The following is a 26,030-nucleotide window of genomic DNA, read 5'->3' on the forward strand; positions in this document are numbered from 1 at the left end:
GCTGCACCCAGTAATCTAAGTGATACATAGCTTGATTAGGCTTCTCTTTGCCTACATTATGCTGCTCTCAAATGAGGTAGGAAAAACCTGCTGACAGATTCCCTTTAAGGTGTATTTGCACTAGCTGATTATTGTGAACGAGCACTCATAGAAATGCTTGTTCCCCAATAATCGGCCAGTGTAAACAGGCTGCCAGTCTCCTAACAAATAAGTAAAATGTTCATTCGTCCGGTGAAATGACTTTTTAAAGGGATTGTCTCCTATCTGCCACATGTGAGCTGTAGCCAGTCAGCAGCTCTTATTGGACTGCAGCGCTTACTCTTCCCTCAGACAAGAGTCAGATGTGACAGGAAGTTGTGAGAACTACAGCCAACTGGCTGCTGATTAGTTGCCATTTTTATATGGCCTAAAAATTTAATGCAGACTCCACAGACCAGGTGCCAACATCGCTGAAAAGGCAACGGGGCAGGAGGCGAGTCTATCTATTTTTTTATGGATCCAAAATAAAGGAGTTAAAAAGGTGTTGTCCAAATAGTAAGCTTGCTTAAAAAATCTTCTTTCTCGGCAGCAGATCATCTTGTGCAAAGAGGACCTGTGCTGCCGAGAACAATGATAGTCTATGACCTCAGAAATGATCTATTACTGATAGTTTTGTACGCTTCAGAAGCACGATTGGACTGTCTAAACAGTTTATTAAGCAACAGCCGTATGTCAAACAATGTCAGGCGTTTACAGCCACGGGTTGGCGTGTGTAAATGAGCCCTTACCCCTTACTCTCTCACATCTCCAGTTTGTTTCAACTCTCTCACATCTCCAGTTTGTTCCAACTTAGGCCTGTTTGACACATCTGTTTTTCAGATCAGTTGTAAGCCACGAAAAGGGCGTAAAACGGATCCGTCGGCGGATTGACAGGAGAGATAGAGAGAGAGAGAGAACCGTCAACCAAAAAAAAAACGTTGCAGTGTCCGCCCGGGAGCCCCTAAAATTCTTACGGATCCGTCAAATAACAGACCCAACGGACGACCATCAGTCAAAATCCGCCACTAATGCAAATCAATGGGGGAAAAAAACGGATCCGCCCCTTTTTTGGCGGATCCGTTTTTTTTATAAGATTGGCGGATTTTGACTGATGACCAAAAACGGATGTGTGAAACAGGCCTAATCTTGTAGATAAATCTCTGTCAGCTTAAAGCGAACCTGTCAGCCAATTCATAACCTGGCTGCACGATTGCAGGCGGAACGCCAAAGCGATTTAGGGAAAACATAGTTTAGCGATCCGGCTGGGAACTACAGTGAAAGACAAGATGAGTCTACCCCCGAGGAAGCCACACATCTGGTTGCGATACGCTTGGGATCTCTTCCTCCTCCACTATATCTTGCCTCTATTCACAGGTTCCCTTTATATGTATTTTGCATATTTTCTCAGGGTTTTTTTTTGCCCATTTGTGATATCCTCTTACTCTCAGGCCTTGACATTTATTAGGTGGCCCACTTTGTTAAGCAGTATAGGTCTACACTGACTGTCCATCTTGGATGCGTTACCTTCTTTGGATGGTCACTTCCTGGTTATTTGTTGGCCCATTGACATGGTATATTTTTTTGCTGCGCATGTATTGATTTACAGATTTATTTGTATAATTCAGTATTGATACACATTTGCCTGTTATTTACCTCCATATTTACAGGCGTCCATTACCATCTTTTTTGCCATCAATTTTCCATCATTGCTATTATTTATACTGTGATACATTTTTTCTATATGGGATTCACGGTCAATTGTCATTTGGGCATATTAGGAGAGGAGTTAGCCCTATTATGGTCACAACAAGTTTATTTTGGGCTTCTTGGATGTTTTTTGTGTTATTTGATTTGTCCTTGTACCTTAATAAAGTATGTTTTCTTATTTGGTGATCACAGCGCTTTTGCATACTTCTTTCTCTTTATTCGCATGGTCGGTACTTAGGTATGTGTTTGGTAGATCCCATTTGATTAGGCAGTGCCCAGGATGAGTCTGGCGCCACCACCGATTGGCTTCTTCCTACACCGCTCTAGTTGATTGACAGGTCTTTCCTGTGTGTGTACATAAAGAGACCTTGTCAATCACCTGGAGTGGTGCAGGTAGAAGCCAGCTGGGGCGGCGGTGCAGGGCTAGTCCCATCTCTGGCTATAGTCACCAGCCGGATCTTTAAACTATATTCTTTCTAAAACGCTGCAGCTATTCAGAGTGGAACATGCTTGTCTGCAATTGGGCAGTCAGGCTCTGATTTATACCGGCAGCATGTATTAGGTGACAGGTTCTCTTCTAGTGATGAGCGAACGTGCTGGGGTAAGGTGTTATCCGAGCATGCTTGGGCACTAAGAGAGTGTCTTCGGCTTGCTCCCTGTGGCTTGCGTCCCCGTGGCTGCATGTCTAGTGGATGTTAGACAGCCATAACACATGCAGGTATTTCCTGTTTGTTAGGCCTGATTGGACAACCCATTTCATGTCATTCACATCTGCTGGAGACTGCTATATCTGTATTGTAACACTAGATGGCGACATGTCACTTCTTAATCTCCATTGCAGGGACGGTTCCGCTGTGGAGATCGTGGGGCTCAGTAAGTCAACGGTGCGCTGGCTCAGTGGGCTGAATGAGAAGAGTGCGTATCCATACAAAGGGGTCACCGTCCGGAGGGAAGGTGAGAAACTGCATGCGATGTTACTGGATCATACATCGCGTGAAAGTTGCACTACTTGTCTAGTACTGTCTCACATTAGCAGTGTCAGGTTAATCATACATTTTAATTTCTGATCTTTGTTAACAATTATGTATGTCTATCCCCATCTTCAGTCACACGATTGATCCTTAGAAAGGATTTTCCAGGATTAGAAAAACATGGTTGCTTTCTTTCAGAAACAGCGCCACTACTGACCATGGGTTGTGCTTGGTATTGTAGCAAGGCTTTATTGAATTTATTGGAGGTGTCTTGCAATAACAGACACAACCCATGGTCAGAGGTGGCGCTGTTTCTGAAAGAAAGCAGCCGAGTTCGTTCTAATATTGGACAACCCCTTTAATGTTTTGGTTGTGGCAAATAATACTGCGCAGCAAGGAATATGTCTTGTTGGCAGTACTGGACTGTGTAATGGCTGTATTGCATCACCGGTTTTTTACTTCTCCCTCTTTACACTTTGGTCTCGATTTATCATCTCAGTTTTTTTAAGTCACTTTTCTTTTTCTGTCTCGTGTTATTTGTTGATTTTTTTGCTCGAAATTCTTCAAAATGGCGCACACGGTTCTTGAATTTTGAGCAAACTCAAAAATGCTCTTTATTCATGCCTATAACTTTTTTGTGACTTTTTAGAACAAGAACTCCTGTTTAGAACAAGATCTTATGGTATGTGTTCCTCTAAAATGTCACAAAATTAGCTGAAAAAATTCAGGTATACAAAAAATCATTCCTAGAAGCGACCGGAGTACATTAGTTCATTAGCTCAAAAAGTTTTCAGTTGACTAATTAGCCTTAAACTTATTGAAACCCCAAACACCACCCACAATTGAAAACATAGAAAAGAGGCAAAGCATATAAAACTCACTTTTAAAAAAGTGCAAGTAAAAAATGCCAAAAACTAGACACAAAAAAGTCATAAATGAACTAATTATTTGAACCCTTCGACTTTACCATGTTGTATATTTAATTCACCAAATTTGCCCAATCAACATTCCCAAACTGGGAAATGTACCACATGTCAACAATGAATACCTTACTCTGTCGCCTCATTGGGGGACACAGAACCATGGGTGTTATGCTGCTGTCCACTAGGAGGCGACACTATGCATAATCTGAAAAAGATTAACTTTGGCTCCTCCTCTGCAGTATACACCCCTGGACGGCGTCAGCCATCTCCAGTTTTTGCTTAGTGTCGCAAGGAGGCACACCTTTTTTCCTCCGTTTTTTTTCCTTTTTTCGTCCGGAAATACAGATGAAGAAAAGTGGGTCTCCAGCGAGACTCCCGGCATGGCTCCCTCCTCGGTCCCCCATTAGGGGTACCCGGTTGAGGTCGAGGTGGCTATTCCCCATGTCGCTCCCTCCCCAGTCCCTCGGGTCCTGGTTCGAGGTCGAGACCCCCTCCTTCCCCAACCCCTTTGGGGTCTGGGTTGAGGTTGAGGCGAGGATGAAGACCCCCTGACGGTGACAGACGCACCCTCCCTAATCCCCCGCAGGGGGCATTAGGTTGAGACGCCTCAGGTAGGGTCGGAGTACAGGCAGCATTCCGCAGCTTCCAGGGACCCCAGACCAGCTGAGGGATCCTGTTGGGGCCGGAGGAGGGTGCGGACTGGATGGCACAGCAGAGACAGGGCTTTTCTGCGTCCCTGTCTCTGCAGCAGCAGCGGCGGCTCCATAGCGCTCCAGGGGCCCCCCATATAGAAACCGCTACCCCCACCGCTATCCAGTCGACCATTCTGGGGGGGTCTGGTACAAATCCGCCCCCCCCCCCCCCCCGGACTACCGCGCCGCTCTGGAGTCTACTTTAGACCGCGGCTTCGGCCTAGCCCGCCCCCCCGGATGACTAAAATGACACGCTGGAGTGTCATAGAAGGGGCGGATTGAGGCAGAAAGGGCGCGTTTTTACACAGCCCAGCGCGCCCTTTTCAGCTCTCCGCCCCCTCCTCCCTCTCCTCAGAGTCCCGGTGGCCATTTTTTCTGGATGAGATCCAGGAGAGGAGCATCACAGCGGTCTCCGGGGGGCACAGAACTGGGATCTGTCGGCGCTGGACCTAGGGGCACACCGGTGGGGTAAGCTCACAGCTGGGTTCTCATTACTCGGCTGTGAATCTATACTTCCTATAAGGCTCTCTGTGGGTTCCCTCTGCGTAGCCACCCCTGTTCGATCCCTAATAGCCAGCCTCTGTGCACTATGCCGGGCTCAAGGAAGAGAACCAGGCAGGAATGTTTCTATGCATTCTGCACAGCCTGCAAAGCCACGCTCCCAAGTGGCAGCACGTATCCGCACTGCCGGGACTGCATCCAGAACTCTGGGTCAGAACCCCAGGGAGTCCCTACTGACTCTTCAGTGTCACAGGCCACGCCGGAATGGGCAACTCAGATGTCTCAGTCTATGACACAGTCCATAGACAACCTAACTGCCACATTGCTGCAAGCTCTGCAGAGTCGGGCTCCGGCTATGGACGTTACACAGCAAACGGACAGCTTGTCTCAGGAACATGCTGCTTCCGACTCTCACAGACGTAAGCGGACCCACAGGTCTCGATCACCTGAGTCGCCCTATAGCACAAGGTCGTCCCCCTCCAGGGAGAGACAGCATCATTCCAGGTCTCCTAGGCAGTCCCCTGCCACAGACAGACAGTGCAATTTACCACAGATCCCCCACCACAGAAGACCCCCGCCCCAGGTCGCCCTCCAGGGATCACCTTAGCGAGGCACAGGATTCGGAGGGCATCTGTGACTCCGACTCAGATAACGAAACGGAGAGGTCCGTGGTACCTTCTCCCCCTAGCAATACAGCGCTAGTTGAGGACATAATCTCTGCCATTCATCGGGTGCTAAAAATTCCAGAGTCGGCCCCGGAAGTCCCAGAACATAGGATTTGCTTCGAAAGTGTTCAGAAACCACCTAAGGTCTTCCCTAATCACCATGAGTTTGAGAAAATACTTACCAAACAGTTTGCGCAGCCTGAGAAAAAATTCGCTAATTGCAAATATTTGGAAGCGAAGTACCCCTTCCCACAGAAAGACACCAAACAATGGACAGATCCACCTGAAGTGGACCCTCCGGTTTCTAGGCTAGCAGCGCAGACTTTATTCTCTCTGCCAGATAGCTCAACCCTCAGGGACGCAGCAGACCGACAAGTAGAACGCATGGCTCGTTCTATTTTCGAAGCGGCAGGCGCCTCTCTGGGCCCTGCGTTTGCTTCAGTTTGGGCGGCCAAGGCCATCCTGGCTTGAGCCAAAAAACTACAGGAGGGTCTTCAAGCTTCAAATCCTGAGCTCTCAGACCAAGCGGTCCAGATAGCAGTGGTAGCAGACTACATGATTCATGCAGCCCTGGATTCCGCAAGAGGTGTAGCGGGAATAGCATCAAACGCCATCACGATCCGACGCATCCTCTGGCTGCGAGAATGGAAAGCGGATGCGGCCTCAAAGAAGTCCCTCACGCGACTTCCGTATTTTACTGGAAGACTTTTCGGCGAAAAGTTGGACACCATGATAGCCAATGCCACTGGGGGTAAGAGTACCTCTCTCCCTCAACTAAAACCGAAACGCACGTTTAAACGAAGAAACCAGACGCGATTCCGATCCTTTCGGAATTCCTCGGGCTGGTCCGTTTCGCACCCAGCGCAAAACCGTAACCGCTCTCCACGCAGGGACAACCCACGGACGCAGCAGCGACCGAACAGGTCTTGGCAGTCGAAAGCAGGCCAAGCGAAACCCAAGGGAGGAAAACCTCAGAACTTCGCTTCATCATGACTCACGAACTCCGGAAGACACCCCACCAGTAGGCGGCCGACTTTTACTCTTCCAGCAAGTCTGGCTGCCTATTACAGAAGACAGGTGGGTCAGGGAAATAGTGTCTTCCGGATACAAGATAGAGTTCACTTCCGCTCCACCGAACCGGTTCTTCCTTTCTATTCCTCCAACACCACCAGACAAGGCTCGTGCTTTCCACCAAGCGGTTTCCTCTCTCCTTCAATCAGGAGTTGTGGTGCCGGTTCCCGCGAACGAGAGATTCCGAGGGTTCTACTCAAATTTGTTCGTAGTCCCCAAGAAAGGAGGCAGCGTCCGACCCATACTGGACCTAAAACATTTCAACAATTACGTACGGGTCCGTCATTTCCGCATGGAGTCCCTCCGGTCCATCATTGCATCCATGGAGGAGGGAGAATACCTCGCCTCCATAGACATACAGGATGCGTATCTGCACATACCAATTGCTCCCGCCCACCAAAGGTTTCTCAGGTTCGTGGTCAACCAAAACCACTACCAGTTTGTCTCCCTTCCGTTCGGACTCGCCACGGCTCCAAGAACGTTCACCAAAGTCATGGCGGCCACCATGGACGTTCTGCACTCAAGAGGCATTCTAGTCGTCCCGTACCTGGACGACCTCCTCATCAAGTCTCCCACTTTCAAAGACTGCGAAGTCAGTGTTTCAATCACACTAGACACTCTGAGTCGCCTGGGATGGCTAGTCAACCTACAGAAATCGTCGTCTATCCCAACTCGGACTCTAACATTCCTGGGAATGGTATTCGACACCTCCAGGGGCCTGGTGCTCCTTCCCAAGGACAAGACACTGGCCATCCGTCTGGGAGTTCGCACACTCCTTCGCAGTCCTCCTCGATCTCTCCGGTTTGCCATGAGAGTCCTCGGCCGGATGGCAGCAGCAATAGAGGCAGTGCCATTTGCCCAGTTTCACCTCAGGGTCCTTCAACTAGCCATACTCAGATCTTGGGACAGGAACCCCTTCTCCCTCGACAGGGAGTTCAGGTTGACGTCATCAACCAGGAGGTCCCTGCATTGGTGGCTCAAACCAACCTCGCTTACACGAGGGAAGCCCTTCCTCTCAGGACAACGGAAGATCCTGACTACCGATGCAAGCCTGACAGGCTGGGGGGCGGTGCACCTACATCACAGGGCACAGGGCAAGTGGTCACCGAGGGAAGTGACATTGCCCATCAATGTTCTGGAAATCAGGGCCATCCTCTTGGCACTGAGAGCCTTTCATCACTTGCTTGCAGCCTCGCACATACGGATACAGTCGGACAATGCCACGGCTGTGGCATACGTGAACCACCAAGGCGGGACTCGCAGCGCCCAAGCGATGAGAGAAGTGGCTCATATCCTCCGCTGGGCGGAAGACACGAGGTCGGTACTTTCTGCGGTCCACATTCCGAGTGTAGAAAACTGGGAAGCCGACTTCCTCAGCAGGCAAGGAATGGACTCGGGGGAATGGTCTCTCCATCCCGAGATTTTTTACCAGATCTGTCAACGCTGGGGAACCCCGGAGGTGGACCTAATGGCATCCCATCTCAATACCAAGGTCCCCAATTTCATGGCCAGGACACACGACCCGCGGTCGCTCGGAGCGGATGCCCTGGTCCAGGACTGGTCCCAGTTCCGACTCCTGTACATTTTTCCACCCCTCCCCCTAATCTCCAGGGTCGTGAGGAAGATCAAGCAAGAGGGAGTTACGACCATCCTTATCGCGCCAGACTGGCCCAGACGTACATGGTACGCCGACATCGTCCAACTTATAGCAGACGCCCCCTGGCGTCTACCCGACCGTCACGACCTTCTGTCTCAAGGTCCGTTCTTCCACCAGAATTCAGGGGCTCTCAATTTGACGGCATGGCCCTTGAAACCTGGATTCTAACCCAGGCAGGATTTTTCACCGGCAGTCATTGCAACTATGATCAGGGCAAGGAAGCCTGCCTCCGCCAAGCTCTATTATCGAACCTGGAGAGCTTTCTTTTCTTGGTGCGAATCTCATGGACAAGTCCCACTCCCTTATTCCCTCCCGAAGGTACTAGGTTTTCTTCAATCGGGCCTAGACGCCAAGCTATTCTTAAGTTCGCTTAAGAGTCTGGTGTCGGCACTTTCAGTCCTTTTTCAAAAGCGCATTGCTATTAAACCGCAAGTAAGGACTTTCATCCACGGAGTTTCCCGATTGGTTCCTCCCTACAAACGTCCGTTGGATACGTGGGACCTCAATCTGGTCCTGACAGCATTGCAAGCTCCACCCTTCGAACCTCTTAGAGGAGTTCCACTCTCCATTCTGTCTCAGAAAGTGGTTTTTCTAGTGGCGATCACCTCGTTACGCAGAGTGTCGGTATTGTCAGCACTTTCCTGCAGAAGGCCTTTCCTAGCCTTTCACCAGGACAAGGTGGTTCTCCGCACGGTACCGTCCTTCCTTCCGAAGGTTGTGTCCAACTTTCACCTCAATGAGGAGATTTCACTGCCATCCCTTTGCCCGCTTCCGGTTCATAGAGTGGAGAAGGCTCTGCATACGCTTGACCTCGTCAGAGCATTGCGGATTTACGTGTCCAGGACTGCACCTTTCCGGAAATCTGATTCCCTCTTCATTCTTCCGGAAGGTAGTCGCAAGGGGCTGCCGGCTTCCAAGGCTACCCTTGCCAGGTGGATCAAGTCCACCATACATGAGGCCTACCAACTTAACATTTCCCCTCTTCCGGCCGGTATCACGGCACACTCTACACGTGCAGTAGGGGCCTCCTGGGCCATTCGGCATCAGGCTTCGGCACAACAAGTGTGTAAGGCGGCCACTTGGACTAGCCTACACACGTTTACGAAACACTACAGTGTTCATACCCAGTCCTCAGCGGATGCGAGCCTGGGTAGACTGGTTCTGCAGGCGGCAGTGCCCCTAACTTAGGGACCTGCTAGCACAATATTCGTCCATTGCTTCCCACCCAGGGACTGCTTTGGGACGTCCCATGGTTCTGTGTCCCCTGTTATGATTGAGTCACCGTAGGAGGCAAAAACAGAAATGCTAGCTAAGTCCAGAAAACCAGAGAAGTTGACAACAATCAGATTGCAGACCCCTGAACCTATCAACACAACTAGCAGTAGCCGTGGGGGGTTCCTACGATGACCTAGACCCCTCGATCACAGCCGGAGAGATACATAGGCCTAAAGAAGGAAAGGGGAAATCTAACTGCCCCAGAGCAGACCCCAAAGCAATAGGCAGCCCCCCACATATAATGACGGTGAAGCAAGATGAAAACACTTACACAGACAGAAAGACAGGCTGAGCAAAGACGGGGCCCAAAAACTACCTAGATAGGAACGGATACTAAGGCTGCTGTCTGCAATCTGCCAAAACCCTATCAGAGAAAAAAGCCAACAAGCTGATATAAAAATGGCCCTGAAGCAGCTAAGCTTCAAAAACTAAATCAGCACTCAGGTACTTTCAGAAGACAGAGCTAGCGGAACACTGCACACTCCAGCAGGGAGTGGCAGAATCCAAAAAGCAAGAAAAACAAAAACAAATCTTAAACGCAAAAAGGCAAAACAGAAAACTTAGCTTTAGGAGAGCAGAAATCAGACTGGTGTCCAAGAGTCCACAAAGAAATCACCTGCAGGGCAGAAAGGGCGTAGGCTGCCTTAAATCCAGTCAGTGACTCCACTCAGCCAATCGTCTTCATTAGTCCCAGGTGCCTGATAATCAGGCTCACTACCTTCCTTCACTAGAATAGGGAGTTCACCAGGCCTCAGAGACGGAGGGGAAAATGAACTCACAACAGTACCCCCCCCTTGAGGAGGGGTCACCGAACCCTCAACAACGCTGCCAGGGCGATCAGGGTGAGCCCGATGAAAGGCACGCACCAATCTTTTGGCATGAATATCAGAGGCAGAGCCCCAGGAATTATCCTCCTGACCATAACCCTTCCACTTAACCAAATACTGGAGTCTCCGTCTAGCCAGACGGGAAACCCGAATTTTCTCTACCTCATATTCCAAGTTACCTTCAACCAATACAGGGTCCGGAGGTGCCACCTCAGGCACAACTGGCTCAACAAACCTCTTCAACAAGGACTTATGGAACACATTATGGATCTTAAATGTGACAGGAAGAGCCAAACGAAAAGAGACCGGATTAATAATCTCCAAAATCTTGTAAGGTCCAATAAATCTAGGCTTAAACTTAGGAGAAGCCACCTTCTTAGCAATATTTTTTGATGATAACCACACCATATCACCAATCTTAAACTGGGGACCAATGGTCCTATGTCGATTGGAAAACCGCTGGGCCTTTTCCTGGGAGAGAGATAACTTATCCACCACTTGGTCCCAGATCTGGTGCATTCTCTCCACCACAGTGTCAACACCTGGGCAGGCAGAGGGCTCCACCTGCCCTGAAGAAAATCGAGGATGAAACCCATAGTTACAAAAAAAAAGGTGACATCAAAGTGGCAGAACTAGCTCTATTATTTAAAGCAAATTCGGCCAAGGGCAAAAATGAAACCCAATCATCCTGATCAGTGGAAATAAAACATCTTAAATACGACTCCAAGGTCTGGTTTGTTCTCTCTGTCTGCCCATTGGTCTGAGGGTGAAAAGCAGAGGAGAAGGACAACTGAATTCCCAGCTTGGAACAGAAAGTCCTCCAAAATTTAGACACAAATTGAACTCCTCTGTCAGATACAATGTTCTCAGGAATCCCGTGCAAGCGAACCACCTGTTGCAAAAACAGGGGCACCAACTCAGAGGAAGATGGCAACTTAGGGAGTGGTACAAGATGAACCATCTTAGAGAACCTATCACAAATCACCCAAATAACAGTCATTCTTTGAGAGACCGGCATATCAGAGATGAAATCCATTGAAATATGGGTCCAAGGCCTCCTGGGGACCGGCAAAGGCATCAACAACCCACTAGAGCGAGAACAAGATTTAGACCGGGAGCAAGTCCCACAGGACTGCACAAAATTCCTGACATCATGAGACAAGGTGGGCCACCAAAAAGAGCGACTCACCAGATCTCTAGTACCAAAAATACCCGGATGACCAGCCAATGCAGAGAAATGAACTTCAGACATCACTCTCTTCTTCCACTGGTCAGGAACATACAACTTTCCACTGGGGCAACGCTCAGGTTTGTCCTCCTGGAACTCTTGCAGAGCAAGTCTCAAATAGGGCGAGATGGCAGAAAGAACTACCCCTTCGCCTAAGATGGTAGCAGGCTTGGTCACCACAGGAGAATCAGCAAAGAAACTCCTAGAGAGGGCGTCTGCCTTGACATTCTTAGTTCCAGGAAGGAAAGAGACCACAAAATCAAAACGTGTAAAAAACAAGGCCCACCTAGCCTGTCTAGGGTTCAAGCGTTTAGCCGACTCTAGGTAAATCAAATTTTTGTGGTCAGTGAGGACCACAACTTGATGTTTGGCTCCCTCCAACCAATGTCTCCACTCCTCAAATGCCCATTTCATGGCCAACAGTTCCCGATTCCCCACATCATAGTTACGTTCAGATGAAGAGAACTTTCGGGAAAAGAAAGCACAGGGATTCATTTTAGATGTTACCAGATCCTTTTGGGACAACACTGCTCCTGCACCAATCTCAGAAGCATCCACCTCTACCTGAAACGGGAGTGAGACATCAGGTTGCTGCAGAACCGGGGCGGAGGTAAATCTACGCTTCAGCTTCTGAAAGGAAGCAACCGCCTCCGGAGACCAATTCAACACATCCGCACCCTTCCTGGTCAGGTCAGTCAATGGTTTGGCAATACTAGAAAATTTTGCTATAAATTTCCGATAAAAATTAGCAAAACCCAAAAACTTCTGGAGGGCCTTCAAAGAAGTGGGCTGAACCCAATCATAAATGGCCTGTACCTTGGCCGGGTCCATTTCAATAGTTGACGGAGACCAAATAAATCCCAAAAAAGAAATCCTCTGTACTCCAAAAAGGCATTTTGATCCTTTGACATACAGAGAATTCTCTCTCAAGATCCGGAACACAGTCCCAATATGTTCCACATGAGCATCCCAATCCTTGGAGAAGATCAAAATATCGTCCAGATAGATAATCAAAAATTTATCGACAAAGTCTCGGAAAATATCGTTCATGAAGCCCTGGAAGACAGAAGGGGCATTAGTGAGCCCAAAAGGCATCACCAGGTACTCAAAATGTCCCTCCGGAGTATTAAACGCCGTCTTCCATTCATCCCCCTGCTTAATGCGGATAAGATTATACGCCCCCCTGAGGTCAAGCTTGGTAAACCAGCAAGCACCTCTGACTCTAGAGAATAGATCCGAAATCAGGGGTAACGGATACTGATATTTAATAGTAATTTTATTGAGGGCACGATAATCAATACAAGGCCTTAAAGAACCATCCTTCTTGGCCACAAAAAAAAACCGGCACCTAAGGGTGAAGAGGATGGTCTAATATGACCCTTCTCCAACGCCTCCTTAATATAGGACCGCATAGCCTCGTGCTCGGGTACAGATAAATTGAAGAGCCGACCCTTAGGAAATTTACACCCCGGGCTTAGTTCAATTGCACAGTCATAACTCCTATGAGGAGGCAAGGACGCAGACTCATTCTCACTAAATACATCATAGAAGTCCGCCAAATAGTCAGGAACCTCATGCGACTGAGGAGAGGTGGAAAAAACCGGAGCCTCACTAAAGGTACACCGGCAACCCCAACTCACCACAGACACAGACTTTCAATCCAAAACTGGATTATGAATCTGCAACCAGGGAAACCCCAGAACAACGGCATCATGCAGACCATGCAACACCAAAAATCTGCAATTTTCTTGGTGGTCTGGGCGACCCGCATGACCAACTGGGTCCAAAACTGAGGTTTATTTTTAGCCAGAGGGGTAGCATCAATCCCCCTCAAAGGGATAGGCGTCTGCAGAGGTGTCAACGGAAATCCACAACGTTTAGCAAAATCCAAGTCCATTAGGTTTAGCGCTGCTCCCGAATCCACAAAAGCCTTGGCGGAAAATGTGGACAGGGAACAGATCAGAGTAATCGCCAAAAGAAACTTAGGCTGAACCCCACCAACAGAAAACGTGTGTGCAAAGCGTTTCTCACGTTTAGGACAAACAGAAATAATATGTGAGGCATCTCCACAGAAAAAACACTGCTTATTACGCCTTCTAAACTCCTGACGTTGCGCCTTAGACAAAACTCTATCACATTGCATAGGTTCAGACATCTGTTCAACCGGTGGCAACACCTCTCGTGTAATCCTGCGTTCACGTAAACGCCGATCAACCTGAATGGCTAAAGACATAGAATCGTCCAGACCAGAGGGAACAGGAAATCCCACCATAGTATCTTTTACGGCTTCTGACAAACCCTTCCGAAAGAGAGCAGCCAATGCACTATCATTCCAGGTAGTAAGGACCACCCACTTTCGGAATTTTTGACAGTACAACTCTGCAGATTCTCGACCCTGGTTCAATGCTAACAGGGTCTTTTCAGCCTGATCAATAGCATTAGGTTCGTCGTACAGCAACCCCAAGGCTTGAAAAAATGCGTTCACATTAGTCAGAATAGGGTCATCTGGTTTCAAAGAAAACGCCCAATCCTGGGGATCGCCGCGCAGCAAAGAGATGACAATTTTAACCTGCTGCGCGGGGCTCCCTGACGAGTTAGGCTTCAAAGCAAAAAATAATTTACAATTATTTTTGAAACTCAAAAATTTAGATCGATCCCCAAAAAATACATCAGGTGTGGGGATCTTTGGTTCAACAGCATGTGAACGAGCAAGATAGGCGGAAATTCCTCGCACTTCAGCAGCGAGCTGCTCCACACGATCAGACACTTGCTTTATCTCCATTGAGAGAAAAAAAAAATTCCCCCTACGGCCTCAGAGATATAGAGGAAAGAATATACACACTTTTTTTTTTTTTTTAAACACAATTCTTTCCTGCTATTGAGTACCCCAGGATCTGCGGTTTGGCGGGTGATTCTGTTATGATTGAGTCACCGTAGGAGGCAAAAACAGAAATGCTAGCTAAGTCCAGAAAACCAGAGAAGTTGACAGCTATCAGATTGCAGACCCCTGAACCTATCAACACAACTAGCAGTAGCCGTGGGGGGTTCCTACGATGACCTAGACCCCTCGATCACAGCCGGAGAGATACATAGGCCTAAAGAAGGAAAGGGGAAATCTAATTGCCCCAGAGCAGACCCCAAAGCAATAGGCAGCCCCCCACATATAATGACGGTGAAGCAAGATGAAAACACTTACACAGACAGAAAGACAGGCTGAGCAAAGACGGGGCCCAAAAACTACCTAGATAGGAACGGATAGGAAGGCTGCTGTCTGCAATCTGCCAAAACCCTATCAGAGAAAAAAGCCAACAAGCTGATATAAAAATGGCCCTGAAGCAACTAAGCTTCAAAAACTAAATCAGCGCTCAGGTACTTTCAGAAGACAGAGCTAGCGGAACACTGCACACTCCAGCAGGGAGTGGCAGAATCCAAAAAGCAAGAAAAACAAAAACAAATCTTAAATGCAAAAAGGCAAAACAGAAAACTTAGCTTTAGGAGAGCAGGAATCAGACTGGTGTCCAAGAGTCCACAAAGAAATCACCCGCAGGGCAGAAAGGGCGTAGGCTGCCTTAAATCTAGTCAGTGACTCCACTCAGCCAATCGTCTTCATTAGTCTCAGGTGCCTGATAATCAGGCTCACTACCTTCCTTCACTAGAATAGGGAGTTCACCAGGCCTCAGTGACGGAGGGGAAAATGAACTCACAACAGTCCCCCAATGAGGCGACAGAGTAAAGGAGATTTTTGTGTACTCACCGTAAAATCTCTTTCCCTTAGCCTCTAATTGGGGACACAGCTCCCACCCTGTTGCCCTTATGGGCCGTTGTTTACGGTTGAGTTCTCATATTGTTCTTTGAGCTCGTACATAGTAGCCTTCTTACAGGCATGGTTATGTTATTTGGTTACGTTCCTCCTAATGCTTTGGCACAAAACTGGAGAAGACTGACGCCGTCCAGGGGTGTATACTGCAGAGGAGGAGCCAAAGTTAATCTTTTTCAGATTATGCATAGTGTCGCCTCCTAGTGGACAGCAGCATAACACCCATGGTTCTGTGTCCCCCAATTAGAGGCTAAGAGAAAGAGATTTTACGGTGAGTACACAAAAATCTCCTTTTTGTGGCCCCCTAAATCCTTAATAACAAAGTGGGTCCCACACAGTGATACAAGAATAAATGTTTTATTACACCATAAATAATCATGAAAAGATTATTTAATACATATGAAAAAGATTAAAACAGAAGGTGCTAGACCAGTGTGAGAGACCAAAATCCTTTTGAAGCACCAAAATCTATTTCCCATGTGAACATGGCTGTATAACATTATGGGGGAAATGAGACTCACTCCTAATTATATACATGAGCTAACTGTCCTCAGACATGACTCGCTATATTTAGAGCAAAGAAATCTTCAATATTCCCCATAAAAAATTCCCAACCTTGGCTCTACAAAAGCCTAACCATGCGAGAAAAAACATGTGGGAATCTGCAAACATACCAAGTACAAATGGCGCTTCTTTGGAAGTCCCTTACGCCCCGACGCGCGTTTCGTTGTGCTTCATCAAGGAGGCGTGTCTAGAGGGGGACGCAACCCATTTAAGTATACACAAAGTTTCTATGATTGGTCAAAGCTGATAGTTCACACCTGATTAATACCATGTATCGCTCCTAAAGTGCATATCGCGCCTGCGCGCATAAGAAATCAGTACCAACCCCCACATATTGCTGTTTATAATGCGCATAGCGCCTGCGTGTGAGAAGGTCCTATGCTTCACTCACAAACCGACCACGTGATCCTTTTCAACCAATGAACACATAGTCCCTGGTTGTCACATGGTCTCAACCGGAAAGGTCCTATTGGAATACATACTGAAGTAAATATACTGCGCCTGCGCGCTAGGAATCCAAAGACTGTCCGACAAAAGGCATAATCGGCGCATGCTAGAGACTATGTGAGACTCGTCATCTAATGGGAGAAATACTCAGCGGTCATGTGATCCATGTACAGCCAGGATACCGTATTATTCCTGCTGCCACGGTAACACTAGTGACTCACCGCTCATTTCTCAGGACATCTCAAAGTCATAGCATGCGCACCGCCTCAATATTCCTACAAATTCATTAGGGGATTTTATGAAATATTACTATTCCCCACAAACAAATCTGATATTAGAGATACCAAATGACATTCGCTGAATTACATTGTAAATTTATGTCAGTATGCTGAAAAACCCTACTACTGTTCCCTACAGACAGTTTAATGTAAAACATACTAAATGAAATGCGCTGAATTACATTGTTAATTTATATCAGTATGCTGAAAACCCCAAAAAAACCCTTCCAGATAACTAGTATGAATATATGTGATTAGAAAAACTACACAATCATTACACCCAACATTCTCGAAATACATAGTCAATTGACCGAAAAACAACATTTTATCTCTAACCACATCCCAACATGAAAAAGGGGAGGGATGGAGAAACAGTCATGTACACACCCACATAAAAAAAGTAATAGCTGCAGGATAATCATTAGTATACAAAGATAATCCTAAATCGAGAACAAAGGTCCCTTCTTTAATAATTGATGTGATCCTTCTCAGAACCTCTTCATCCATAAATGGACCCAGGTAACCTCCAACATCAGCTATAAGTGAGGAAATCAGGATATGCATTTTGACAGAGCAAGAAACTAAAAAAAGATAAAAATAAGAAAATTAGTTAAAATAAAATAAATGTATGCAACCCCCTATACTACTTAGATATCTCGTGGCCACTATATAAAGAAAAACATTGAATCCAAAACTCTCATTTAGTCCCTGCGGTACAAGTGTCCCCAACCTGAAGATCCACTGGCACTCTCTCTTCGCAAGTTTATTTTGCAAGTCGCCCCCTCTAGGGCCCATAACCACTATGTCAATTCCTTTTATCATCAACAGATTAGAATTGCACTTATGAAACCTCTTAAAATGCCTTGGCAAGGTTTTTAGTGATGTCTCATCCTTGGCTGTCTTCGCTTTGTCCATGTCTAAACAGTGCTCACGCACTCTAACCCTAAGTTCACGTGTGGTCATGCCAATATAAACCTTACCACAAGGGCATTCAGCATGGTAAACTACACCTTTTGAGGAACAAGTGATATGGGCCCTAATATCAAATCTCCTTGACTTGTCATAATTAAAGAAATGGGAGCTCATCTTCATGTTGGCACACCCCTTACACAACCCACATGGAGAGAAGCCCTCCCGTTTTACATTCCTTCGCAATTTGTCCCTCCTTTTAGGATCATATGTACTGTGAACCAAGATATCTCGTAGATTAGGGGCCCTCTTGGCTACAAAAGACGGGGAAGGAGGAAGACATTTCTTGAGAATCGGATCCGTGAAAAGGATCTTCCAATGTTTATTCACACTCTGTTTTAATTCATTCCATCTATTATTGAAATTTGTGATAAATCTCACCTGATGGTCTGACCCTTCTTGTAATGACATTAAAAATATCCGTGTAAAAGATGATCCCTTGGTGTGCTCTTGGCCCTCAAATACCCTCTTTGGATCATCCTTCGGTCATATGCCCGGTCCTGAAAACGTTGCTTAAGAATCTTCACCTGCTTTTCAAACTGAGACTCCTCAGAGCAAATCTGTTTAGCTTGCAAAAACTGGCCAATTGGTATGCCAGAAATTGTGGACCTAGGATGGGCCGATGAAGCGTGTAATAGAGAGTTTATGGATGTGGGTTTCCTATAGATGGTGGTGGAGAGACGTCCATCCGGGAGAGCTGCAATCGGTTCTTGAATTTTGAGCAAACTCAAAAATGCTCTTTATTCATGCCTATAACTTTTTTGTGACTTTTTAGAACAAGAACTCTTGTTTAGAACAAGATCTTATGGTATGTGTTCCTCTAAAATGTCACAAAATTAGCTGAAAAAATTCAGGTATACAAAAAATCATTCCTAGAAGCGACCGGAGTACATTAGTTCATTAGCTCAAAAAGTTTTCAGTTGACTAATTAGCCTTAAACTTATTGAAACCCCAAACACCACCCACAATTGAAAACATAGAAAAGAGGCAAAGCATATAAAACTCACTTTAAAAAAAGTGCAAGTAAAAAACGCCAAAAACTAGACACAAAAAAGTCATAAATGAATTAATTATTTGAACCCTTCGACTTTACCATGTTGTATATTTGTATTTTATATATTCAGGGAAAGACGTATTGCTTACCTTCTGTGAGTGGAATCAGCACATACAAAATCACTTTGAAAGATGCTTCTACGTCTCCGAGAGCCCTGCTGATCCTAACGAACAACGTCCAGATCTGGTTCACAAGCGTGACATTTATAAAGACAGCTATGGAGCATCTAGTCCCTGGTGTGATTACCAGCTCCGGCCAAACTTCCCTATCGCCATGGTGGTGGTGAGTGTTTATTAAGGCTCAGACTTTACTTTCCAATGGACTCATTCATTTTTTCATTAAAAATATTTTCACAAAAAATGAAGGTATATTAATTATCTATACCATTATTGTATGACCATAGGGGGCCTATACCGAGGTACTGCACCCATCCTAGAAAGAAGGGCCAATCACAGCTAGCCATTCAGCTTCTTCCCTATACAGCACCACTGTGGACCAAGCACTGTGTGAAAATTATGTTGCAGCCCCTTTGCATTTCCAATCAGCGAGGGTCCTAATAATTAGACCTCCACTTATCAGACATTGATTAAATATTTTGGCAATATACCACCATTGTTCTTTATCAAAAACCCATTTAAAGAGGACCTTTCACTGAAGTTTTTAAAATTTAAACTGAGTACATCCTGCAATTGCCGCAGTTCCACTGATTTTGAAATAGTTTTTCTTTTTCCTCTGTGCCTCTCTGTTCCAAAGTTATGTTCCCTGGAAATAAAGATGCAAATTTCCTCTTTAATAAACTGGGCGTGTATCACAGAATTTCTATGTAGGTGTTTGCGTTTCCTCTTCTGATGCTGGCCAATCAGAACATGGCCACACCCACAGAGAAGTTCGGTGGTACACACCCAGTTGATTGAAGGGAAAATTTTACGCTTTATTACCAGGGGACGTAACTTTGGAATGGAAGGTCACAGGAAAAAAAGAAAAACTGTTTCAGAATCAGAGGAAGACCAATAATGGGGGAAGGTAGTCAGATTAAATTAAAAAATCCAGTGAAATAAACTCTTTAAATATTCAGCTATCTTTAGGTTTTATCATCAACTTTATAACATAGGACAGAAGCACCAAGCTGAACGCTTCTGCCCTTAGTCTTAAAATTTGGTAGGTTTCTTAACTTCTGTGCCTAAAACTGATAAACACTTCTTACATGTCACAATTACATGTCTAGAATTTTATGAAACGATAGGTGCCCTTTACATGAGATGTTCTTTGTATCAGAGACCTCATTTTGCGCTGTTCCCACATGACCGCTGACCACCCGTCCATCATCCTGTTTCAGTCTCCAGAACTCTTTACAGCTTCCAAAGCATGGAAAGCGCTCGAAGTGGCTGAGAAGAAATTAATGGGACCCTTGGGAATGAAAACACTGGATCCAGAGTAAGTGGATTGCAAAGCACAATTTATTTTTTTATTAACTGTATCATTGAAATATGTGACAGGTTCTGCAGCCTTTGGTTTCAGTTTTTGAAAATCCCAGCACATACATTAAATGGTCTTATATTGGGGAAAAAAAGGAACATTTTTTGTCATAAAACTGCCAGTCAGTGATGTATGACATTGTTCTGTTCCTATGAAACTATGTATAGGTAGGAATGGCTGGGAATGTAAAAAAAAACAAAGGACATTATATTTGCACAGGGCAGGCACTGTTCCTATATCATTTTACAAGATACTGACATTGTGTAAAAGGTGTAATTTTAAAGAAGCTGCAAAGACCAGAAGCTAATCATCTTCACTCACTTATATCACAGATAAGAAAAAAGGAAGTAAGTTCCTGTAATTGTCATAACCACACAGAACATTTCATTTTACACCTTTATCCTCCTTTGCACCTAGAATCATTAGTGTATAGCACTGATATATTGTAACAATTGCTGAAAATACCAGCACCCACTCAGCCCCCCAAAATCATGCTGATATGGTCCCTGCCAACAACTCACAGGAATACATTTTTTTTCCTGTCCCAATGGGGCTGATTCATTAAAAAGCTCCAGCAGAAAATTGTCCTTGTTCTCCTTATCAGCCATTGTCAGTGCAGCTCCATTTTTCCATTTGCAATTAAACCTACATGGAGTAACTGGCGGCACTAAATGACCACTGATCAATAAACGTATACCAATTGGTGATGTGCAATAGCCGGTTTAGCCTGTGATCTGTAATAACTCACAAAGTACACCTAGACTGCCATGGTATTCGCAATATGAGTCTTGATATACACTACCGTTCAAAAGTTGAGGGTCACTTAGAAATTCCCTTATTTTTTAAAGAAAAGCACAGTTTTTTCCAATGAAGCTAACATTAAATGATTCAGAAATACACTCTATACATTGTAAATGTGGTAAATGACTATTCTAGCTGCAAACGTCTGGTTTGTAATGCAATATGTTTATAGGTGTATAGAGGCCCATTTCCAACAACCATCACTCCAGTGTTCTTATGGTACTTAGTGTTTGCTAACTGTGTAAGAAGGCTGATGGATGGTTAGAATACCCTTAAAAACCTTTGTGCAAGTAAGTTAGCACAGCTGAAAACAGTTTGGCTGATTAGAGAAACTATAAACCTGACCTTCCTTTGAGCTAGTTGAGAATCTGGAGCATTACGTTTGTTGGTTCCATTAAACTCTCAAAATGGCCAGAAAAAAAGAACTTTCATGTGAAACTCGACAGTCTATTCTTGTTCTTAGAAATGAAGGCTATTCCATGCGAGAAGTTGCCAAGAAACTGAAGATTTCCTACAAAAGTGTGTACTACTCCCTTCGGAGGAGAGCACAAGCAGGCTCTAACCAGAGTAGAAAGAGAAGTGGGAGGCCCTGCTGCACAACTGAGCAAGAAGACAAGTACATTAGAGTCTGTAGTTTGAGAAATCAAAACCTCACAGGTCCTCAACTGGCAGCTTCATTAAATAGTACACGCAACACGACAGTGTCAACTTCTACAGTGAAGAGGTGACTCCGGGATGCTGGCCTTCAGGGCAGAGTGGCAAAGAAAAAGCCATATCAGAGACTGGCTAATAAATGGAAAAGATTAATGTCGGCAAAAGAGCACAGACATTAGACAGAGGAAGATTGGAAAAATGTGTTATGGACAGACGAATCCCAGTTTGAGGTGTTTGGATCACATAGAAGTACATTTGTGAGACGCAGAACAACTGAAAAGATGCTGGAAGAGTGCCTGACGCCATCTGTCAAGCATGGTGGAGGTAATGTGATGGTCTGGGGTTGCTTTGGGGCTGGTAAAGTGGGAGATTTGTACAAGGTAAAAGGGATTTTGAATAAGGAAGGCTATCACTCCATTTTGCAACGCCATGCCATACCCTGTGGACAGCGCTTGATTGGAGCCAATTTCAACCCACAACAGGACAATGACCCAAAGCACACCTCCAAATTATGCAAGAACTATTTAGGGAAGAAGCCGGCAGCTGGTATTCTATCTGTAATGGAGTGGCCAGCGCAGTCACCAGATCTCAACCCCATTGAGCTGTTGTGGGAGCAGCTTGACCGTATGGTACACAAAAAGTGCCCATCAAGCCAAACCAACTTGTGGGAGGGGCTTCTGGAAGCATGGGGTGAAATTTCTCCAGATTACCTCAGCAAATTAACTGCTAGAATGCCAAAGGTCTGCAATGCTGTAATTGCTGCAAAGGGAGAATTCATTGACGAAAGGAAAGTTTGAAGGAGAAAATTAGTATTTCAAATAAAAATCTTTTTTTCCAACCTTGTCAATATCTGGACTAGACTTTAAATTAATTTGGCAACTCATTTGATTAATAAAAGCATGACTTTTCATGGAAAGCACAAAATTGTCTGGGTGACCCCAAACTTTTGAACGGTAGTGTACAATGGCCGCCACAACATTTTGGGACTTTCCAGATGTAAAGAGAAGCTAAACATCAGATGTGCTGAGTTGATGTTTCAATTTTTGTCCTGGTTGCAGAAAAAGATGACAGTTATACTTCAGTTGCTTAATCAGCTTGATATGCCTTAATCGCAATATTCCATATATTTAGATAACCAATAACAGAGAAGCTTGACCATATGGTAATTAACTAACCACCCCTTTCTTATGCACATCTATAAAACATGTATGTACAGCATCAGTATTAAAATAAATTAAAAATAAAGCATCAGTATTGATGGAATGTTACTCTGTCACCCTTGGTGTACAGTGTCATTCTTGAGCGCTAAAATACTCAGCCTAATTGGGCACGGCCGCAGCAGACACAGGGATAGATTTTTCCTAACCAAATTTCCTTCACACCAGGATGTGGTTACAGCCTCCGCTCACTATATACTAAGCAGTGACTGAAGCGGCACCGGTCACACCTCAATGACTGAAAGCCGGAGGCCTCCGTGAGGAATAAAGATAATTTACTCCCAGCAGGGGGCTTTCATTGCGGTGACCCCACGGTTTTAGAACGATATTAACTTGCAGATTAACCCCATTTCTGCAGGTAAATAGCGTTTGGGGACATAACAGATTCCCTTTAAGAACTATAGTGCGTAAATTGTGATTGGTTGCACAAGGCAGAGCTGATCTATATGAATGTACTTTTATTACATCTTAATTTAACCTAGGGAATCCATTACCGCACAAAAAACAGTTAATTGTAGCATCGCCCATCAGTGAGAATAACCTGTGAGCAGATGGTTGGTGTCGGCTTAGCTGTCATTAATGCTGTCCTTGCCTTATTCTCTTGGGTTCTTACAAGGTGCAGAGATGTGAAGAGAGGCTAAGTAGCCCTCACTTTCCTAACTTCAAGGCAGCTTTGCAAATCTCACATTGTATTTTTCTGTATTTACCTGTGAAGCCATGTCACCTTTTGATCAGACGTTTATGAGGAGCATTGGCTTTACACTTCAGTATTGAGCTCTGCGCCAGGTCTGATGCATAAGTGTCACGCGAGCAGCCATTCACAGGCCTCACCCTGTCACACCTATATCACATTGCATTTTATCTGATTGTAGATATTTGCAGAGATACAAAGCTTTCCAGCATAGTTCCCTTAGGGCTATACGGGTCCGGGGCACCAGAAAGCGGCCCCCAGTGCCACCACTCCATGGTCTCAGAGAGGCCTTCCTCATTACACCTTCCTTGTTGGCGATAATCATGTGTCAGGTTGTTGTTATGTAACCCTTTCACTGTCTGTGTGAAGACTAATTAATGTTTCCTTTTGCTTTTTCTAGTGACATGGTTTACTGCGGCGTATATGACAATGCTCTGGATAATGACAATTATAATGTTGCAAAAGGATTTAATTACCACCAGGGACCAGTAAGGCCGCTTGTCCTTTTTTTCTCCTAAATCCCTGTCTGTGCTGAGACAGATCTTGACAGTAAGTCTGCCCTGTTTTCCAGGAATGGCTCTGGCCCATTGGGTATTTCCTGCGTGCCAAGCTGCACTTCGCCAAGAAGATAGACCAGGACACATACCAGAAAACAGTGGTGTTAGTGAAGAATGTACTGTCTCGTCACTACACACATCTGGAGAGGTGAGGACTCATTTATAATGGCAGATAGGACACTGTTCACATGCCTCATTCTTTACCCCTGCACCAGGATTATTGTCTTGTCATTTCCTCACTCACCCACCCTTCCAAGGTGAAAATGTTCTTTGTGGTCCAACTTATGGCATACACAACGGAAAATGGAATACAAATATATTAGCAGAACCTTTTAAACGGAACCTGTCACTAAGTTTTTTTCCATCTAATCTGATTTGTAGGGGCAAATGTAAATGTTGCTTTATATCTTCTGAATAAATAGCCAACCATTCAATGTAAGGATGGGCTGCATCTGCTGGATCCATTACTACTGATACTTACTATCTCATAGATGATGATTCCCCAGCAGCCATCCTCCTCCATAATGTCTATTTGCCCAAATCAAGTGTGTGAAAATGGCTATTACAATAAAGGTCTCCATACACATTATACAGCCATGTCTCCCATCTCCTCCATGCACAGGAGTGCTGGGCCCAGCCGAGCATTCTTGTGTCCTTTATAGGAAAGCAGCTGCTTATCTCCCGCACAGCAAAGGGATCAGTTTTTGAAATTCGTCAGGCTGAATCCTTCTCCCCTCCAATTTCATCATCAGTAGGGAGTCTCCATACACATTAGATAGTTATTATTATTTATTATTATAGTGCCATTTATTCCATGTCGCTTTACATGCGAGGAGGAGTATACATAATACATACAAGTACAGTTATCTTAAACAATACAATTCACGACTGGTACAGGATGAGAGAGGACCCTGCCCGCGAGGGCTCACAATCTACAAGGGATGGGTGAGGATACAGTAGGCGAGGGTACAGCTGGTCGTGCAGCGGTTTGGTGGATCGGTGGTTACTGCAGGTTGTAGGCTTGTCGGAAGAGTTCGGTCTTCAGGTTCTTTTTTGAAGGTTCCAATGGTAGGCGAGAGTCTGATATGTTGTGGTAGAGAGTTCCAGAGTAGGGGGGATGCGCGGGAGAAGTCTTGTATGCGATTGTGGAAAGAGGAGATAAGATGGGAGTACAGAAAGACATCTTGTGAGGATCGGAGGTTTCGTGCAGGTAAGTACCGGGAGACGAGGTCACAGATGTATGGAGGACTCAGGTTGTGGATGGCTTTGTATGTTATGGTTAGGGTTTTGAACTGGAGTCTTGGGTAATGGGAAGCCAGTGCAGGGATTGACAGAGGGGAGAGGCCGGGGAATAGCGGGGGGACAGGTGGATTAGTCGGGCAGCAGAGTTTAGAATAGATTGGAGAGGTGCGAGAGTGTTAGAGGGGAGGCCACAGAGCAGGAGGTTGCAGTAGTCAAGGCGGGAGATGATGAGGGCATGGACTAGGGTTTTTGCAGATTCTTGGTTGAGGAATGTACGGATCCGTGAAATATTTTTGAGTTGAAGTCGGCAGGAAGTGGAAAGGGCTTGGATATGTGGTTTGAAAAAGAGATCAGTGTCAAGGATAACCCCGAAGCAGCGAGCTTGTGGGACTGGAGAAAGTGGGCAGCCGTTTACTTTAATGGATAGGTCCATTGGGGGGGTCACGTGAGATGGGGGAAAGATGATGAATTCTCTTTTGTCCATATCAAGTTTTAGAAATCTAGCGGAGAAGAAGGATGAAATAGCAGACAGACTTTGAGGGATTCTGTTTAGTAGGGAGGTGATATCTGGTCCAGAGATGTAGATCTGTGTTTCATCAGCATAGAGGCGATACGGAAAGCCATGAGATTCTATGAGCTGTCCGAGGCCGAAGGTGTAAATGGAGAAGAGCAGGAGCCCTAGGACTGAACCTTGCGGGACTCCGACGGATAGGGGAGGTGGTGTGCGA

The 26,030-nt window shown here is 45.6% G+C and overlaps 1 protein-coding gene across 4 annotated transcripts in view; it reads left to right on the forward strand.

The window, feature by feature from the left end:
* AGL (amylo-alpha-1,6-glucosidase and 4-alpha-glucanotransferase) overlaps positions 1–26,030 on the forward strand; it is a 114,790-nt gene that overhangs the window by 84,376 nt on the left and 4,384 nt on the right. For all 4 annotated transcript variants that reach the window (XM_073571627.1, XM_073571628.1, XM_073571625.1 and 1 more), the window contains 5 exons: positions 2,567–2,679; positions 18,735–18,946; positions 20,001–20,098; positions 23,904–23,991; positions 24,075–24,208. In XM_073571627.1, the coding sequence (XP_073427728.1) occupies positions 2,567–2,679; positions 18,735–18,946; positions 20,001–20,098; positions 23,904–23,991; positions 24,075–24,208 (645 nt within the window). The remainder of the gene's footprint in view (positions 1–2,566; positions 2,680–18,734; positions 18,947–20,000; positions 20,099–23,903; positions 23,992–24,074; positions 24,209–26,030) is intronic.

The sequence above is a fragment of the Dendrobates tinctorius genome, unplaced genomic scaffold (assembly GCF_039654945.1).
Source record: "Dendrobates tinctorius isolate UK_male_01 unplaced genomic scaffold, ASM3965494v1 ptg000029l, whole genome shotgun sequence".
NCBI classification, from domain to species: Eukaryota; Metazoa; Chordata; class Amphibia; order Anura; family Dendrobatidae; genus Dendrobates; species Dendrobates tinctorius.